The following is an 18,778-nucleotide window of genomic DNA, read 5'->3' as shown; positions in this document are numbered from 1 at the left end:
AGACTTACATAGCTGCAGAAAAATATTTACGTGCAAATACCAATAAATACGCAGTATTGATATTTTTTATTCAAACTGTTATTGCATTAAATACAAGTTTTCTCATTAGAAGTGTTACAATTCTTATTCGCGTTATTTATTCAATTTTAAGCTAAATTCAAACTTACCGTGGCCGTGTAAATTTACTATATCTAATTTAACATCATTTGCATATCAGGAAAAACTAACAAAATAAGAACAAAAGACACGTGTTCCTGGGCTAAATTAAATATATCTAAGCATTTATTTATTATTTCAAAAAGTTATTAATGGTTTGTAAGGTTGTTATTGAATAAGATTTTCTTAACTTTAAGATTTCAATATCACTAAAAAAGAACATCTATTTAAGCATCAATAATTTCTTGATTTGAACAATCCAGTTTCATGCAATAATCTGCCATATATATCTTCTTCAGCTAACTTTATACTCATGTTGTGTTAAAACTATCATTTTATATATTAAAAGCCTATATCATTCTCTTCTTTAGATATAGCGACCAAAGAAGTTAAGATTGCAAGTTTAAATTCCATATTATAGTATATAAAGTGTTTGACAATTTTTTTTGTTAAATAGAACTGCAGTATTTCAAATGAATCGTAACACATTTACTTAAGTAAATCGGCTATATTTAATCAATCTTCTATATCGACAGTTTTATCAAAAATAATTTCAAATACTAAATTGGTCAGTGTTTTTAGTATGTATTTACTACATTAAATTGGTCAAACGTGTGCTTCGTACTTGACAAATTTAATTTTTGTAAATTACGAGATGATATATACTCTCAATTGTTTTACATGTATTGTCATCGAGAAATAAAAATAAATTGAGATAATGCAAACTTACACAGTCAGTTTAGTGATATTATATGTTGTTTTATTATTATTATTTATTTCATTTTATTTTATTATGATTTTTAATAGATCAAGATTGAGATGACAGAGCGCTTGCAAGTAATCAGCTGATTATGTATAGGTTTATAAAAAATGATGCACATGTTTAAGGAAAGTATGCACATGATACTGTATAGACGCGTGACCATTTCCTGGTCCGCAAATAATTTGTTTTTATATAAAGATTTATGGTTATGTTTTTGTGTAGGTATGCACAACAAGTAGATATATGAGATAAAATCACACATGTTTTATTTTTCATTTTAGTTAACAAACTATATATTAAGTAAATTATGTTTACAGTACATTGTATAAGTGCATCAATAACTATTTGCAGCCATCATTTGACGCATTAATTAAAGCACCTGTCAGAGTTAACATATCATTTAGGCATGTCACGGGACCGAGACGTTCGTTTATGGTAAAGTAAGTAAAATAAATCAGTCTGGATTGGTGTTTATACAAGGAGATATACTGTGTCCTGTACTGTTTATGTAATTTGACTGTGTTTAAAACAAAAAATCATGGATACCAGAAACATTATTGCAGCTTTAATATGGGCAATAGGTAAGAATTTATTTTTTCTAATTTTCGTAGGATTTACATCTAGTGATATATTGTAAGTTGTATAATGGGGAAAAATGTGATATTACGTTCGTACCGACCAATTCAGGCGATAAAATAGCTGAGGGGTTGTAAGCGAACGTTATAGGAAAAAAATACTGTCTAAGGAGATGTAGGATTTTGGAAGTAGGGTGACGAGAAAAGTAAAAAATAATCAAATCAAGAGTTCTAAGGAACGATGACATTTGTATTGATATATGATTGTAGATTTCAACAGATAATATAAATAGGAAACATGTTATGTTTTTGGTATATTGTTCGTAAAAAATATGCAATTCATATTTACCTGGCATTGACAACTTGAAGCGTGTAACAGCGCTGTAACACTGGTTGACTAAGTTTTGGACAATTTGTAAAATAACCATGATAAAGTAGCTAGAGTATAAATGTGGTTGCCGTTTATGACAGGTTTCAATGAACGTAGTGTAATGAGATTAGTGATATATGATGTACGTATTTTTATCATTACACCAATATTATAAATACAAAATGTATGCGAAAAAGAATGTGTCTGAGCCGAATTTCAACTTTTCGTAACATAATTCAAAGCACGTGATGAGACAAAGTAAAGTAAGAATAAATATGAATATGAATAAGAATAATAATGCTAAAATATATAGCGCGTAGTTGTAAATGTAAAATTAATTCAAAATAAGGTTAAATGCAGCTATATATTCGTGTAAATACTCTTAACAAGTCACGATGTATTACTGATACATCTGTTATCGCACGACAGACATTCTAAGGCACGTGCTATGTATAAAAGAAATGCTATTTTGCATTACGCAAAGTAAATATCAATTACAATATACTTGATCGAACTTAAAACATACCTATGGTTAATATTTATAATCTGTGATATTTATTCATTAAGTGAATATTATTTATTCATAATGCTTTAAGTTACAATCAAATACCCTTAAAGCTGCATGCCTCCAGATGAGTCAAAATAATTTAATAAAATCAAACTTGAGAAATATGTACTAAGATTTTAGGAAAAGTAAAATGATTCAAGATTCAAGTATTATTTTACATGTTTTGTGCGGTTTATGACTGAGTTTTTGGTATTTACAAGTATATTGCTACTGCGTTACAAACGCAGTAAGGGCTATTTATGCATATTTTGCCCACTTTTTGGTAATTAACGTGGGTTGTATAGGTGCCATTGATAATGTGTAAATTGCTTCCTTTTGGTTATTTCACAATATTATTCATTCAAATACATTTTCAAAATTTTCATGAAAATAAGCATGAATCTGGAGGCGTGCTGCTTTAATGCGAAAAAGGTTTTTTTTTCTTATGATAATAAATCTATCCATTCTCACGCTGTGCATATGTTTAGGGGCAAAATGATTTTTTTATTACCGTTGACATTCATTTTAAGAGGCCACACTTAGTGAAACATTGTCACATACGACACATAAATTAAGTCTTCCAATGGTTACACGACTGTAACTGTTCAGCCAAATCCATATCCCTTTATAAGTGTTAACATAATACAAGTACATTTGATATTTCTACAAAGATTTACGTCTAAATCTCCTTAATTAAATACGGAATAAGAAATAGGCATAACATAATGATTAGTACAGTCACGTTTCTCGTTCGTCGAAATTCCAAAGAAACACATGCTAATGTATTTAAGCATATTGTTCACATTACAATTACTGAAAATAAACCCCTATTTATGCCGAATAGATCTTTTTACAGATATAACTTTAAGTTCAAACGTGCGCATCTTGACACTCAGCCGGTGTTTCTGTAAATAAACATTCATGTCACATATGTAATTTTTGTAATGTATCAGTTATTACTTCATACATAACCCACATTCCTCGGACTCTATAACCGCCCGAAATAAAAAAAATTCCAGTCTTAATTAAATGAAATTCTATTTAAAGAGAAGACCTCCTTTATTCGAACAATTGATATTTTCATTCGTGGCTCTAAGTAAAAAATCACACCATTTCAGGGATAAAAAGGAAAGCTGTGTTAATCAATTCAATAAATAACTATCTTACAGTATGTGCTGGATCTAGCTACGGTCACATTACCGATTTCGAGCACTCTCACTCGCAGTTTGAAGTTGGTCAGGCAGATGCCAACATGTCCACGTCAACAACAACTGAGCCAAAGACAGCGAAACCAGTGTCCACAGATAATGTTCCTGATCCAGGTATGTCCAATAACACAGAAAGGAAAATTTTGCTGTAGTTAGCTTGATACTGCTTGAATGCAATTATGATTGATTTGTTAATATTTTTTTAGAGTTGAAAGCACCACAGAGCTAATTGCACTAGTTTGCTTTGCACTGATGAATTGACTTCACAGCATCATTTCAATGGGACAAAAACAAATCAAAGCCAGTTAAACCGCCTTGTGCAACCGTAGAATTATCGAAAAGCACCTTTTTAAGACAGTATGCATTCAAATTTAATGTATAATGTTAAAATATTACAACGCCATGGCTGTATTGATGTATATACATAATAATTATGATGTACGTAAAACTGAGTTCAGTTAAGCTATACATGTAAAGTTTTTTTCGATACAAATATAAACAGATACATTAAAAGCACAAGTAGTATTTAGCATTTGAAGTCTTTAGTCCCAATACTATCTTACTTGTGTGTGTATAATGCGAATATTAATTAAAAGCTTTAGGTCTTTTGGATCAAATCCCTTTCATTCATGTAAAAAACAGTCGTAACTTCATCCATACTGTTTACCAGTACATTTGAAATGTGAATTTAGTACATAATACTAAATAAAAGTCGTGCCTATGTTCTTTCCAAATAACATAATTGAGCCAAAAGTAGTAACACGTGACAGTATTATGTGATTTTATTTTTCATTTTCATTCCTAGAAATGTAGTGTATGTACAATTAAATAAATGTTTAAAAGATGTTAATCTAAACGTGGACATTTTAGATATAAAATTATCATAAACTTTATATCACTTAGTTTGAAATATATGCAAATATTCGTGTTAATTATGCAGATTATCCGATATGAATCATAGTTTGAATATTTTCAAATATAAATCTTCAAACACAACAATTCAAATAAGGGATATTTGATGATTTTCTTCACACAGAAACAACTTCAAACAAAACTGTCACTGTTGCGGCTACGACGAAAAAGCCAACAAATTGTATGGTCCCACGAAAAGACAATTTTGTAGCCTGTTTTGAGGCACTGGGCAAGAATGCAATGGATTATGTCCTTGATCAAAATCTAACCGGCTTTATTGATGATATTTGTGAGTAAGTGTTTGAAATTAGGCCACTTTTGAAAATAAGTTTAGTGTTCCAAATTAGGTCACTACTGAAAATAAGTAAGTGTTCGAATTTAGGTCACTATTGAATATTAGTGAGTAGGCGTCCGTATTTAGGTCACTATATGATATTTGTGAGTACTAGTTCGAATTAAGATCTCTACTGAACATTAAAACTTGTGGTGATGGAATGATTTATTTTTGTTTTCATGAAATGAGTATATTTAATCCGACATAAAGCTTTCCTTGATTTTTGTTGTGGTATTAGATTGCCATAAAAACATATTAAGTAAAATGAGAAGGATTAGGGTATGATAGGTTTCAAATTGTTATCATCATTTCTGGCATAATATATTATCATTTTTTACTGCGCAATGTCGTGATGTCACAAGCCTTGTACTGGTATATGTGAACATGTTACATTCATCAGTGTCTATTGTTCTAAATGGTTCCCTTAGCTTTTTTCGTAGCTTTCTTTGTTCGTGTACTTGCAGTGTTAACCGATCAAAACCTTTGATTGAATGTATTCATCGGCATTTTATGGAATGTCCAGCGTTTCTGAACAGAGTAGAAGTTGAGGTGTTGGAATTTGGACCGTATCATATCAAAGACATTCAATACTTTAGCAGTATCGATCAAATGTGTTGTAAGTTGAATAAATTAATTATAATTTATTATCTTCTAACTGCATTTATAACTTAGTTATATTGTAACGAAATGGGAAATTCGCAAAATCTTGTAAGACCCGCATGTGGTGTCTTGTAGGCTAAGCAGAAGATATAATTGACATTAAAAATATATCCACTTCGAAAACATGGCGGTGATAACTCTCTCAATAACTACGATATGTTTTATAGATATATAAATAAGCCATTTATTGTAAACATATGATAACAATCAACAAGGGAAGCGATGTTTGTGGTGTGCAACCCAAAACATTCATTCACACAGGACCAGCGAAAAGGCACCATACAGGCTGCTGAACAGGCACTGTGAAAAGAAAGAAGAAAGGAGGAGAAAATGGAACGCCCAATGTGTTCAGAATAGTGGGGGAAAATAAACAAATAATACAAAGAGTTGTAATTCACAAATCCTTACTTGAAACAGAAAAGTGATTAGAACATTTTATGTTTAACAGATAATTTACAATTGTTATATTGGGAGGTGACGATGTCGGAATTAATGATACAATGTATATTAAGGGAACATGAGTTGCAACGATGATCAACGGCCACTATTCAATTTAAGTGCTGCTCATATAGAAATGACTAGATATTAACAGTAAATGGCAAAAACTTAGTAACTTTAAATATCATATTTCACCATGTACGAATTCAACATCAATACTGTCAACTCCAGGAATTAATGTCGACGTCTTATGATATATTTGATGCCATACCGTTATGTTTTCAGACCATATTTAGTAAAATACTTCCTATTTATTAATCTTGAGGTTTTTTCTTATTATGCTCACACATTTTAAATTATTGAATAACAGAATATTGCCTTAAGTATTCGTATGTGCACAAGTGAGGTTATCACTGAATGAATTTGCAAAAAGAACAGAGCTAATAGCCTATTGTCTGTCCTTACATGACATTAAAATAACAGCGCGATCACATGATCTGACAAGTCACTTTTACGAAGTCACGTGTCATAAGTTTTATCCCTCGGGCAAATATGTTTTTTGACCGTTGACAGAATGAAGTGCATAAAAAGAGTATTGTTTTATTTTACAACCTTTGTTTTAAGCAAGGTACAAAATAAAACCAGCAGCTTTATACAGCCTTTAAGTTAAAACATCAACATAAATTCAATATATTAGCCGCGCCATGACAAAACCAACATAATGGGTTTGCGACCAGCATAGATCCAGACCAACCTGCGCATTCGCGCAGTCTGATCAGGATCCATGCTGTTCGTTATCAGTTTCTCTACCTTAAAGGGTTTGTAAGCGAACAGCATGGATCTGATCAGACTGCGCGGATGCGCAGGTTGGTCTGGATCCATGCTGGTCGCAAACGCACTATGTTGGTTTTGTCGTGACGCGGCTCATATCAACAAAAGCGTCATTTATAAATGTTACATTTTTCAATTCGAGTTTCAAATTATCTAAACTTTATTTTTCAGCGTGTGCAACCGGTTTAATTTGTATTCAAGAACTTTTGAAGGTGAAAAGAACTCAAAGACTTACAATCCAAGATTCGAATTCACCATGGTCAAAACTACCAAATTACAAAGTCATCTGTGATAAAGAGTAAGTCTGGTTCGACTTTTATTTTATTTTAAAGACTTTTATCATTTTTTATTCATACGAACAAGGTTCAAGGTATATAAACATTATATATAATGTATGTATAAACTTCCTGATTTTAAACAATGGGCCCTAAAAAATTGGACTATTAATAATTTTTGCCATAATCCCTAGTTTCATGGCGATTTTAAAATAAATAAATTTTTAACCCTAGCCCCTTAAAAACTCGTTTTTAAAAGATAAAAATTTTCCCTTTTTTGACAATTTTTGTTTTTTTTAAATTTCCCCTTCCGGACAGTTTCACAAGATCTCTGGGGGCCTATCATAAAAACCCACATCCTTCTGTAAAAATTTCCCGTGCCCGTGAAAAAAAAGCTTAAAAATTTTTGTTTTTTTTTTTAAAACCTTCTGTTTACAGATTGTTTTATAAATTCATTTATATAAAAATTTTTTTTATTAATTTTCTTTTTAAATTTCCCAAAACCCATGAAAATATAAAATTTAATCCAAGGCTTTTTGCCCCACTATCCCCCCAAATTGGGGATAAAATAAAATGCACATCCTTTTTAAGAAAAAAAGGGCCCGCGTCACAAAAAAACCAACAAAAGGGCTTTTTTGGAAAACCGCAGGAACCAAAGCCCCAACCTGCCACCCCCATCTGACAAATCCACTGTTGCTATCATTTCTCATTTTAAATGGGATTTATTAAGCAACACAGGGGCCCAAATAGGCGGGCGGGGAACGCAGTTCAAATTTTACGGATTTCATTTTTAAATTTGCTTTCTTTTTACGTTTGCAATAGACAAATAAAACCCAAAATAAATTTTCGGGAACCGTGGAAAATATTACTATCGGGCCCCGTAAATTTTAACTTTTTTTTAAGGTTTATATATTTCCCCGTAACTTTTTTTTTATAGAAAATTCCGGTAATTTTTGGAATGCGTGCCCCCAAAATTTTACGTAAAATTCCCAAATTTCCCTTTTGACAAAACGCTACGGTAAAAAACCTTTCAAATAAAGGGTGCCGAAGATACCCAAAGGTTGAAAATATTTTTCAAAAAAAACATTGCAATAAAATTTAAACAACAAAGGTAGTGTCCTTTTAAAAAGATAAATATAAAAAAAATTTTCGGCCCCAAATTTAAACCCGGGGTAGACCCTTAAATTTAAAAAAATAAAAAAATTTTTAAAAACAGCTTTAAAAATTAACCTAAAATTTGGTAAAAATAAACTTTTTCAAAAAAGAATAGCCCTCGGTTTTTTGGGGAACCCAAACTATACCCTGCCCGGGTTTGACTTTGGGTACTGTTTTCTACTCATAATTTTTTAAAAACGCGGGCGTCAATTTTGTAAAAAAGGAAAATTTTTTTTTTAATTTGTTTGAAAAAAAGGGAAAAAATTCGCGGGCCCAAAACAGCAATGAAAAGTAATTTTTTTCTGGGAAATTGAATCGTTTAAACGTGGGTGTTTTTCTTTTGTCCCCTATAACACAATTTTTTTTGGGATTTTTAAACGATTGAAGGGGTTTTGTTCTTGATGTTTTTTGGTGGGAAATGGAACACGAATCAAGCAAATTTTTTAAAAGGACAAAATTCTTTTTCCCAACCCAATTTAATTTTTAAAAAGTTTTTAAAATTTAAATTATTATTTTTCATTTTTTTTTGGTAAATTTGGTACTTTGTCATTTTATCAAAACGGGGGGGCCGGGGTAAAATTGAAAATTTTTAAATTTTTTTATGACGACCATGGATCATCTCACATGTATGAAATTTCGCTATTTCATTTTAATTAGTTATGATAGCCCACGAATGTAAATTGAAAAACCCTTTTAAAAAAAAAAATTAAAATAGTTTCTACATAAAAAATTTTACGAAAATCTAGCTGGGTCAGTGGGTCCCAATTTTGCTATTTTCAAGGGCTAAAGTTAAAGGTTTTTTAAACTTTGGTTTAAATTGCCCGCTTTTAAAAAAAAAATGTTTTTTTTTAATCTAACGGGTTCATAAAAAACAGTTTTTTAAATTACTAATCAGTTTTAAAAAAAATATTTTTTTTTGCTTTTTAAATCTTCAAAATAGATTAAAAATTTTTTTTGGTGACAAAATTTTGGAAAAATTTGGGGTTTAAAAAACCCACACGGGGCCCTTTAGGGAAATGGGGGAAATAAATGCGAGGGTATCACAGTTTTGGTGAGACTCCACTTTTGTTTAATTTTTTTTAATGAAAAAAAATTTGGACGGGAATGTTAAGAGTTTATTTTTTAAGTTTTTTTACATTTTAGGGGGTACCCTTTTAAAAATTTTTTTTTAAAATCATTTTCAAGTAAAAACCTTTTTTTAAATTACAAGTTAAAAAAATTTAAAATTTTTCTTTTTTTCCATTTTTGTATCATAGATTTAAAAACTTTGGCCCCTTTTTTTTGGGCCATGTTCATGGTAAAATTAAGTACAAAATAAGGCAAAATTATTTTTGGGTAAGAAGGGGGTTTAAAATACTTTAAATTAAAATTTAAATAAATTAAAAAATTCACAAAATAATAAAAGACAGACTTCAAGCAACTCGTAAAAAGGAATTAAATATTAGATAAAATTTAATTATGGGTAAATTAATAAATTTTTACATTATAAAAAATAAAATAATCTAAACAAAAAATAAATAATAATAAAAGAATTGTTTAATAATAAAAAATTAAAAAAATAATTTAAATTTTAATTTAATAAAAATAAAAATTAAAAATAAAATAAATTTGGAAAAGGAATAAAATAATGATGATGTGATCTAAAAAAAATAAGACAATAAAGGAATTTTCATAAAAAAAAATTTAAAAAATTTTTAAATAAAAAAATTGATAAAAAAAATTTTAAAAGACATTTTTTAAAATTTAAAGGTTTGAGGCTACTTTTACAGTGCAGTTTTTAATAACAAATTATATTTGTCAACAATTTTAAATTGAAATTTTTATTGACAATTTTTTGTTCACTTTTCTTTGGGTAAAATTTATTTTCCTTTGGGCCCTTTTTTTACTTTAAACAACATAAAAAAATTTGAAAAAATTTTAAAAAATATAAAAAATTTGGGATAGCTAATTTAATTAAATGATTAGGAACCTCTTTTGGATTTGGGTAAATGGGTAAAACCCCAAAATCCAAAAAAAATTTTTTAAAATTTTAAAAAGAAATAAAAATTTTTAAAATTTTTTAAATTTTTTCTTATATTTTTGAATAGATTTTAAAACAAAATTAAATTTTAAAACCCTTAATTAGAGGGAATTTAAAATTTAGGGGTTAAAATTTTCCCCCATTTAAAAAGGATTTCAACCCATCAATTGAAGGCACCATTCCCCAATAGTTTTAAAAAAGGAAAACACGCTTCAAATTTTTAAGTTTTAAACATTTTTACACTTTTTGAAAATAACACAAAAACCCGGCCTTTCAACTTTTAATCTTTTTTTTGGGAATTTAATTCAAAAAAAAAATAAATTAAAAAATTTTTCCCTCTTGGCTTTAAAAATTAAACCCAAATTTTGGGTTTGAATTGAAAAGCCCCCAATTTTTTTTTAAAACTAAAGAAAAAGTGAGGTTTAAATTTAAAAATTTTAATAAAAAATCGTCTATTTTAAAATTTCGTTTTGGGAAACAAAAATTTTATTGTAAAAAAGTACCCCCTTTAATTAAAATTTCCCCAAATTTAAACAGGTTTTAAAAATTTTAAAAATAAACAGGGGTGCCTTTTTTTGGTAAAGGTCAAGTTACTGCCTTTTTTTAAATTTTTTCAATAAATTACTAAAAAGGGTTTTAGACCTCCCACTAAATTTTTTTTTAAAATTTTAAAGGGAAAAATTAAGAGCCTAAAATTAAAAAAATTTCCCCAAACTTTTTATTAAATTTAAAACTTTTTGGGGAAAAAAGGCATTGAAATCTTTCATAAAAATGGAAAGTTTAAAAAAAAACCCATTAAAAAATTTAAAAAAAAGGGGCAAAATTTTAAATTTAAATTTTTTTCACCTTTTCTTAATACACTCTTTAAAATTAAAAACCCGGGAGGGGCTTTACTTTAGTAAAAATTCAAATTACATAACTGTTTAAACTTTTTTACTTTCCTATTAGTGTAAATTTTAAATTTTTACAAATTTTTATAATTTTGAAAAATAAATTTAATGCACTTCCAAGCCCTCAAAAGCTCTTGAATTTTTTAATTTTTTTTTTTAAAATTTTGCCTTTTAACTTAAATGGAAATTTATTAATAACTTTTTTGATTCTGTCTGTTTATTTTTTAACAAAAAACCCAATAATAAGGCACAGGGAAAAACCCCAAAAACCTTAACAATGTTTAAATAAAATGAGAAAATACTTTGGAAAATTTTTCTAAAGGTTTTCAACTTGTTCAAATTAGCTTAAAATTACATATTTTTTACCAAATTTTTTTTTGGGCAGCTATTTAAATTTTAAAACCAAAAATGTTTTGGGAAAAAAATCAAAAAATGCTTGGCGAAAATCAAAAAATCCTTCCGTTCCCATAAATTTTTTGAGGGGGTTTTCAATTAAAAAAAAAATTGAAAAATACATTTATTTTAAAATAACAGTTTTTTTTAAGTCTTTTAATTTGGGTTTAATTAAATAAAAAATAAGAATCAAAAATTTTTAATTTACAGTATAGTTTGGATGCGAAAACTCCCAAATGAAAAATATTTTTGAAATTTGCTGAATAAAACGGGCAGTAAAAATTTATGCCCAACAAAAAAGTTTAAAACCACCCACTTGGATTTTGGGGAAATTTAGTATGTTTTTGGCCAATAAAAATTTTTTATTAGAAAATTTTTCCTTTAAATCTTTTATTAATTTTTTCCCCAAATTTTTTTAACGTTTCCATTTAAGTATTTTACCTAAAAGTACCTATTTTTAAAAAAGCGCTTCCCCACAGTTGAAAAGGAAACATTTAAAGGATTGCCCAAAGGAGGGGTTGGGAAAAAAATTTCTCCCAAATTTGAAAAAAAATTACTGGGAACCTAGTTTCAATTTGGGGAAACCTAAAAAATTTGGGGAAAAAAAATAGGAAAAATTTTCAAAAACTTAACCAAAATCTTTTTAATAAACAATGTAACATACAAAAATTTTAAACCCATGTTCCCCTTGGGAAATAGATAAAAAATTGGGTTGCATTTTTTTTTTACGCAGGGGAGGGAAGGTTAAAAATCAGCTTTTAACCCTGTTTAATTTAACATTTTTAAAACATGTTTTTAAATTTGGGGAAAGGACAAAACCCTGGAGTGAAATTTAAAATTTTCTCCCTTTTCAGTCTTTCCCCGGTCCACAATTTTGAGGGCCCACTTTTTGTTTGTCCCTATTTTTCGGCGGTTTTTGGTTTGGCGGGGCCCCCCCCGGGGGGACCCCCCGCCCATTTTCCCGGCCCCCCAAAACCTTTTAAAGCAAAGGGAAAAATTTTAAAAATTTGGGGGAAAAAAACTTTGGGGGTTTGGAGTTTTTTAAATTGGAGATGATGCAAAAAATTGCACGATTTGCATCCCTTTCCCAAATTTTAAATTTAATCAATTTTTTTTTTTGTAAATAAAGGGAAATTGATAAAAATTTTAACCAAATTTTAAACAGTTTCAAAAAAAAATCCGGGCATTTTACAGGGTTTGGGGGGGTGGGGGGTTTTTTGGGGGGGTTTTGGGACACCCGCCCCGGGACCCCACCTAGGGCAAAAAGAGGGGGTTTTCGGGAAAGGGAAATATTAAAAATTTGTTTTAAAAAGCATAATTTAAGTTCATTGTTTTTGAATCATTATTGTATACATGTATCTAGCACATTTTTTGAAAAAATTTGAACTTTTAAATTGTAAATTAATCTTTTCGAAAAAATGCCTTAAAATTTTTTAAAAATCCCATTTCTACAATATTTGGGCCCCAGTTTAATCCCTTTTGCAAAATTTCCCTTTAAAAGAGAAAGGGAAACCGAACTCGAGATCTTGAGGGTTTAACCCCCAAATTTTTGGTTTTTTCAAAGATAGTGTCATATTTGATTAATGAGCGTTTAGATCTAATTTTGTTGGAACCCGTTTTATTTGCTAATTGACTTTAAATTTCCCATGGCAGTGGTTTATAAAATCATTAGAAGGGGGGGCCCACAAATTTTTTTTTTTTTTTTAAAGTATTTTTTTGGGGGCCCGGACCCCAATAAAATATTTTTTTGGGGGAACCCCAAAAAATTAAGTTTTTTGGGGGGACCTTCGACTGGAAAACGGAAATCCCCCTTTTCACCCTTTAAAAGTCAGTGGGGGCCCGGGGCGATTAGCATTTTTGGGAACGGGCATCCCTGGTTTTTTGTTTCCCCAGAAAAATTTTCGCGAAAACATTGTAAATCCCTGTTTTGTTGTTTCATATACATTTTGTAAAAAATTGCCCTATTTTGTTGAAGGGAAAAAATTTGAAAGACATTTTGGGTTTTTGAAAAATTTTTTTTCTAAAACATCCCTTTTTCCAAAAAAGCTAAAAAACATTTTTTTCCCATTTGTTTTGTTTTGTTTTTGTGCCTTTGTTTTTTTTCCCTTGGATGCCCTAACGGGGTTTTTTGTAGCCCGGAAACCCAAAACCCTTTTTTGGCTTTTTTTTAATGAGTCTGCCCAAAAAAGGGCCAAAAAAAACTAAAAAAATTACCAGTGAGAAAAACATATCCCAAAAAATTAGATATAAAATAAAATTATTAAAATAATATTTTTTTTGGTTGTTTTTCCCAAAAAAAATTGATAAAATTCTATAGAAAAAATTTCTTTTTTTTGGGGAAACAACTTATACCCCGGGGCCCTTTAGACGTGGGTTAACGGATTTTCCCGTCATACCCCTTTTTAAGCGGCGCCCCAAAATATTTAAAAAAGGGAAATAAAAAAAAATTTTGGTTAAAAAAAACCCAAACCCGCCCTCCTGGGTAAATTTTAGAGGTGAATGTAAAAGTTTTGATTTAAAAAAATTTTAATACAAAGTGTAAAGTTTGGGGTTTTGTTGTTTCTGTCCTTTTGAAAAAGTTTTTTAAAAATTAAAGCCAAAAAAAAAGCGACGTTTTTAAAGACAGCTACCCCTCCCAAAAATACCAGGGAAGGGGTTTTTTTGGGAAACGGTTGGGCCAAAAACCCCCCGCAAGAAAAATTTCAAAAAACGGGGCGATTTCCAAAAGAATGTTTTTAAATGAATTTTCAAAAAATTTTTCCACAATGTTTTCGGCAAAATTTGAAATTGCGGGGGCGAAAAACCCATTTTGTATACGGGCGATACTTTTTGGGGGGCCCCCAGAAACCAAATTTTTGGGGAAAACAGTGTAAAATGCTGTTGTTGCCCAAAATTTGTAAAAAATTGATTTTTTTGGGAAAGAAAAATTTGAAAGACAAGTTTTGGGTTTTTGATCAATTTTTTTTTGAACATACGGGGTTCCAAAAACCCTATACAGTTTTTTTTCCCCATTTGCTTGTTTTTTTGTGTCATTTTTTTTTGGTTTTTGCTAGGGACCCCCTAAGGGGGTTTGAAATCCCCGGGTAAAAAAACCCTTTTGGTTTTTATTAAGGGGAAAGTCTCCCCCTTAAAATGCCAAAAAGAAAACCCCTAAGCCCCTTTACTCAGGGGAAGATAAAATTACATTCCCCACTAGTTGACATAAAAATAAAATTTAGTTTAATGATGTTTATTTTTTTGGTTGTTGTCCAAAAAATGTGAAAAAAAATAAAGTATATTTCAGAACTGATTTTTTTTTTTACATTAAACTGCAATTCAAAAATTTTTACTCCAAAAAATTTAATTAAAAATTAAAAAAATTTCACTCTTTTAATCACCTTTTTTATTTTTCCAATTTTAATTTCAAAATAGATAGGAAAAAAAAATAAATGAAAGTTTTTACTGTGGGGAAGCTTGACATTAAAAAACCCAATTTTTAAAAATTAAAAATCAGAAAACCCGCCCAAATTAAATAAATAAAGGGCCTCAATAAAAAACCAAACCCAAATTTCAGTTTTTTAAATTGGTTTTAAAATAAAAAAAACCCCCTTGCCGAAAAATTAGATCAAAAAATTTTAACCCCGACCCAGTAAGTCAATTTTCGTAAACCCCATATAAATACTGAAAAAAATATTATACCAAAAAAATAAAATTAAAACACAAAAGTTTTAAAAACAAAATATTATTTTTTTAAATTTTGAAAATTAAAAAAAGATTTTTTTAACATAAATTTTTTTTTGTCTTTTGAGAAAAGGGTCTTTAAATTAAGGGTGAGTTTTAAAATTAAAAGGGTCATTTATTGTTAGAAATCCGCCCCGTGTGAAAAATTGCCAACGTAAACCTTTATTTAATTTTTTTGGGGTTTTTGGAAAATTTTTCCTTTGGGTTTTAAAAAATTGGGCCCTCCCCAAGTTTTTTAAATCCACTCGAGGGGAAAAATTGGGGTAAAAAATGTTATAAAAAATTTTTGACAGTTTTTTGGCCAAATAAATAAAGGGCTTTTTTGCAATCACCAAATCGGTTTGGGGAAATAAAAACAAAAAAATTTTAAAAGAAGCAAATAAAACCTGCCCAAAATCTTTAAAAATTAAAACTTAAAATTTTTAGATTTCACTGAAAACTATGGGTGATAGAGAAAAACCCATCAAATCAGTTTAGAAAATTGTCAGAGAGCGATAATTTTCCTGTTCCAAAACAGATTTGTGGGGTAAGTTGCAAAACTCCAAGTGGGGTATGGGGACGACATTTTTTTCCCAATGCAGCCAGTTTGATATCAATTTTTTAAAAAAGCCCATTAATCAAATTTTTTTAAGTTCTTTTATGTATAAAAAAAAAAAATGGAAATGACAATTAACTATATTTTTTGCATTTTTTTTCATTAAAATTTTAAATTTATTGTCTGTTTTTTAAAAGTTTAGTAAATTATATTTTAATAGAAAGATACAGGATTCCATACAGAAAATTGAAACATTTTATTTGAAACTTATTAAAAAGTTATTTCTATTTATAACTTGAAGCAAATGCCTCATCCGTTTCAAGCATTTCCAGATAAAAACGGAAATAATGCACAAATGCAAAAAAGGGAAAATTATTTTTACACTTTATTAAGTATTTACATTACTTGTTTTGGCCCATTTAAATGAAATGATGCTTAATTCTATTAAGTTTTTTTAACGACTTAAAAAATGTATGTATGAAAAAAAGACATTTTGACAGTTTTTTAAATTAAAAAAAAATAGGTATGTATAATAAATTATCATGTTATGTTCTGTATAATTATATAGGAGAATGTAAGGATATATATTTATTGACACTCATTTCTATATAAATCTTATATTTTTCTGGGGATGGGGGTGGGGTGGTCGGTAGTAGGGCTTCCGTGTTCGAGTCGATAAGGTCGTTGACTTAAAATCACTTGTTCCTTATCGCTTTAGGTTCGAATCCTGTTTCTTTAGAAATTTTGGATTCGTTCACGTGAGGAAGCTTTCCAGATGTGAAGGTGGTGGTTTTTCATTCCCTTTTTTTTGCCCTAAAACAATGCACAGGGGGGAAAATGTTCTTCCTCTACCATTTAATTTGGGAAAATATCATTGACTTTACTGTATTGGTGAAACGTAAAACCCAAAACAAAAAAAAAAGTTTAAAGGGTGGTAATTAATTTCGTTTACTTCGAAATTTCCCCTTTTATTCCTTGTTGTGAATTCATAGATGTAAAAAGGGGTTTAATTACTAGTGTAGGACATCCGGGCCCTGTATTATTTTAAAGGGCAAAGCTTTTTTCCTCTCATGGCTTCACATCCCAATGGCTAAACCCGAATTTAAGGTATTTTTTAAAAATGTAAAAGCCAGTCTAAAAAAAGCGAGTCATTTAAATAAAAATACCCCTTAAGATATGTTTAAGGGAAATTTTGAAAAAAACAAAAAAAGGAAAGAAAAAAAAAAGAGAAAAAAAAACAAAAAATTAAAAGTAAATATTGATTGAAAATATCTTTATTTTTGTTTAAAATTTTTATAAACTAACTGCACTCCCATTTTTTAGTATGTGAGTAATGAATCTTTTATATAACACATTATTTTTTGATTATTTAGGATACGAGATGGTTTAGCCGAAAATAAGGGGAAAAAATGTAACCCGACAGCCTCTTCATCGTGTACATAGATGCTGTCAACTTTTTACCGCCGGGACTGGGGTCCGGTACTGAACAAACAATTTTTCAAGTTCGCTGCTACGAATTGGGTTGTCAAAGCTTGCTATCAAAATTTTCTATTTTTAGTGGTTGTAGTATGAATTTCAGGGGGACAGATTTTGGGGAGTGTTTCACCCACATAAAAATTTCCCTGTTAAAATTGAGATAATAATTCCAAAAATTTTTCAAAATTTTTTTTCATTTTAAACCGCCTACTTTTTTTCATTACGTGTCCAAACTGACATTTTTGGGGGGGGATTTTTTCTGAAACAATTTTAATAGTATTTTATTGGGGAACATGAGTTCACGCTTTTCTCCATATAACAATATTTTTTAAAATTTTTTTAAGTTTTCCCCTTGAAACCCACTTGTTTTTAAAACAGATAGGCACTACTAAACATGAAAAACCCCCATTTTACACATCGAACGGGGGAAAGACGCAACATGAAAAATAATTTTGTATTTTCATATAAGTTAACAGTAGAGTGGGCTGATTGTTTTTAGCTTAAAATATAAACCCCGTATAAATAAGGAGCTAAGTTTTTTTTTTGTAACCAAATTTTTGAGAATTAATTCATTTGTTTTGTTTTAAGACGAAGAATATTTTTTTTATAAAATTTTTTATATAGTTTTTTATCATGTATTTGTTAAATGAATGTTTTTTGTTTTTTTAAAAAAAGGAATATGAAACCAAACCAACTTGTGTTTTGTTTGTTTTTATTTCGAACCCGAAAATACTGTATATATGTTTTTTTGCACTCTTTAAATCGAAATACTTTGAAATATATTAAAATTGCACTTTTTTCAAAATTGGGTTTAGGTTTTGGGGTTAACTAGTTCTATAGTCAGATATAAGGATACAAAAGTTTTGCTACGTCATAGAATAAAACTTAAATGATAATAAGGGGTTAGAGGTCGTGTCGGCCGATATATCTTTTAGAAAGTTTAATCCCCATCAGGGAAAACCAAACCCAACTTTGCCCATGATTAGGCCATATTTTTTTTGTTTTAAAGTGGCTTTAAACTCTTTGTTTTCGCTGTGATTTGCTAGAAATATTTTGAAAGATTACTAAAAGATGAGTTAATAATACTTGATAATGAAAAAATAAGGTAAGTTTAAAAATTTTATTTAAAAAAAAGGTCCGGTGATTTTATTTTAAAAAAAATTGCATAAGCGATACATTCGAATGAGTTTTAAAAAAATTTGTGGGTAAGGGGATTAAATAATATTTTGCCTAAAAAAATTTAAATTTTAACACAATGCAAAGTATTTTTTTTGACATTTACTCGTGACTATTTGAATCGCCATAATTCATTTTAAAAAATAAAATTTGTTATTTGTGCTTAATCACCAAATTTTCCGTTAAGCCCTATGTGGGTTATTATATTTTTATGATAACTGATGATGTTTTAAACAATTTGCAAATTTTGCCGTTTCCCAAGGTAGCCCAACGCAAAAATTTTCCTTTTTCTTGTTATCAATTTTTTCATTCATTTTCTGAAATGTCCCAAAAGAACAAAGGAA

The 18,778-nt window shown here is 29.2% G+C and overlaps 1 protein-coding gene across 1 annotated transcript; it reads left to right on the top strand.

The window, feature by feature from the left end:
* Positions 1–1,339: 1,339 nt before the first annotated feature.
* LOC132730068 (uncharacterized) lies at positions 1,340–7,103 on the top strand. Its single transcript, XM_060715919.1, has 5 exons — positions 1,340–1,500; positions 3,581–3,733; positions 4,656–4,824; positions 5,330–5,481; positions 6,966–7,103. Exons 1-5 carry the CDS (start codon positions 1,458–1,460, stop codon positions 7,094–7,096), a joined length of 648 nt encoding a protein of 215 aa, XP_060571902.1. The 5' UTR covers positions 1,340–1,457; the 3' UTR covers positions 7,097–7,103.
* The last annotated feature ends 11,675 nt before the right edge of the window (positions 7,104–18,778 follow it).

Source organism: Ruditapes philippinarum, unplaced genomic scaffold (assembly GCF_026571515.1).
Source record: "Ruditapes philippinarum isolate M1 unplaced genomic scaffold, ASM2657151v2 ctg13224_1_1_1_1, whole genome shotgun sequence".
NCBI classification, from domain to species: domain Eukaryota; kingdom Metazoa; phylum Mollusca; class Bivalvia; order Venerida; family Veneridae; genus Ruditapes; species Ruditapes philippinarum.
This window is presented reverse-complemented; position numbering and strand designations above follow the sequence as displayed.

Coding starts and splice junctions, on each gene's coding strand:
- LOC132730068 (XM_060715919.1), top strand. CDS start 1,458: ATGGATACCAGAAACATTATTGCAGCTTTAATATGGGCAATAG. Junction 1,501..3,580: donor AGCTTTAATATGGGCAATAG/GTAAGAATTTAT, acceptor ACTATCTTACAG/TATGTGCTGGATCTAGCTAC. Junction 4,825..5,329: donor TTTATTGATGATATTTGTGA/GTAAGTGTTTGA, acceptor GTGTACTTGCAG/TGTTAACCGATCAAAACCTT.